At 40.4% G+C, this 1,852-nt stretch overlaps 1 protein-coding gene across 3 annotated transcripts in view; it reads left to right on the top strand.

Annotated features, from left to right (window-relative positions):
- The window catches only part of LOC148016116 (chitinase-like protein 1), a 2,495-nt gene extending 1,017 nt beyond the window's left edge, over window positions 1-1,478 (top strand). For all 3 annotated transcript variants that reach the window (XM_087663949.1, XM_087663951.1, XM_087663950.1), the window contains exons 2-3: window positions 1-68; window positions 649-1,478. The exon at window positions 1-68 is cut by the window's left edge. In XM_087663949.1, coding sequence (XP_087520075.1) covers window positions 1-68; window positions 649-1,202 — 622 coding nt within the window. In that variant the 3' untranslated portion in view covers window positions 1,203-1,478. The remainder of the gene's footprint in view (window positions 69-648) is intronic.
- The last annotated feature ends 374 nt before the right edge of the window (window positions 1,479-1,852 follow it).

The following is a 1,852-nucleotide window of genomic DNA, read 5'->3' as shown; positions in this document are numbered from 1 at the left end:
CGGTGGCGACTTGATGCAGAAAACAGAGCTAGCTGCCTTCTTTGCCAATGTTGCGCATGAAACCACCTGTAAGTATTCACACACTTTCTTGTTCACTTTGGAGTCTGCTTTTGCATTTGTATACACATGAATTGCATACCCATCCAACCTGCATATTCACACACAGAAGTTTGGATGTCAGAAGGAAGGCCTAAATGACACAGGGATGTGTGATTTGAAGTAAATTACAAAAGAGTCCATCCCAAAGTCTTTCTAGTATCTAATCTAATGACAAGCTGGGTGATTTTGGAGTTGTGAATCACTTGTATTGCCAGATTAAAACCATCACAAATTCTAGTCGCACATGATCATCACCTCTTGCATTGCCAGATTAAAATCATCACACATCACAGTCTTACATGATCATAACCACTTTATCTTGCTAAAGATTCTAGTAATTGCAAGGTAAAGATTCTAGTAATTGCAAGGTAAGCTGCAATCTTTAAGTTTCTTTGATGTTTGTTGCTAAGGGCATTATCCTTATCATCACCTTGTATTTGTGGATCTTTCCTCAAGAGGGCCTTTTGCTCTTCTGGGGCTCTTGTAATAGTCATGTGCTTTGATGGAATCATGGTCTACTTCTGTAAGCAATGAGTTCTATTATGGCAGGTGGTTGGTCGATGGCCCAGAAAGGCCCATTTGCATGGGGCTTGTGCTACAAAGAAGAATTAAGCCCTGATAGCCTCTATTGTGAAAAGAGCTTTTTGTATCCGTGTGCCCCTGGTGTCAGCTACCATGGACGGGGTGCATTGCCACTCTACTATAACTACAACTATGGAGAAGCAGGCAAGTACCTCAAGGTTGATCTTCTGCATCGCCCAGACTTTGTTGCATCTAATGCCACAATTGCTTTCGAAACTGCCATTTGGAGGTGGATGACCCCTATGAAAGAGAAGCAGCCGTCTTGCCATGATGTCATGGTTGGTAAGTGGACTCCTACTAAGGAGGATACTTATGATCTACGCTATCCTGGCTTCGGAATGACCATCAACATTCTGGATGGCTTTGTGGAATGTGGCCATGGAGATGACACTAGAATGGTTGACCGCATCTCTCACTATCTGACATTCTTGAATTATCTTGGGGTTGGACAAGACAATGCTGGGCCGTATACAGGATGTGGGCTGCAAAAGGTTCTCAATAGTCCATTTGACAAGTCCTAGAGGTTTGCAGGGGAGTGGGGGAGAAAATGGGCAGTTCTGTATTATCTGAACCCTTCCTTTTTGATTTTTTGAATCTTGGACAAACTTGGTAAGATCAAAGAGCTCCGTAAATAAATTTGTGAGCTTCAATGATACCCAGTATTTTTTTGGTGCCTGCATCCTGGATTCTGAATATGTATTTTCTGTACATGCTTGGAGCTATGCTCTGTACTTTATGTAAGGTTCTGATATTTGTCAAAAGCAAGATAGCTGCTCCCTTACTAGGCTCATTTTTAAGATTGTGTAAGGTTATGATTTTTGTTAAAAGCAAAATAGTATTTGTTCCTTAACAAACTCATTTCCAATAGCTTCCTTGATCAAAGTACTTACGAATGGCCTCCTATACTATCAGGTAGCCTGCAACAGTTTCTCCTTGTGCAATTATGTTGTGGTTAGATTCAGAATTGAACTGCAATTATCCTTGGTAGAAAGAAATATCACTGAGTGAATGTGTTAGAAAAGAGTAGAGTTGACTGTTTCAGATATGAATAGATGACATTATTTTAAATAGGATCTTGCATCGAAGAACTCCTGTCCATCCCTGCACCCTTGTCACTAATGAACTAATATCATCACTAATTCAACTAATGAATTATTATCATCACTAATTC

This window comes from Lygodium microphyllum, chromosome 23, assembly GCF_053477565.2.
Source record: "Lygodium microphyllum isolate KBCC chromosome 23, Lygodium_microphyllum_v1.1.10, whole genome shotgun sequence".
Taxonomy (NCBI): domain Eukaryota; kingdom Viridiplantae; phylum Streptophyta; class Polypodiopsida; order Schizaeales; family Lygodiaceae; genus Lygodium; species Lygodium microphyllum.
This window is presented reverse-complemented; position numbering and strand designations above follow the sequence as displayed.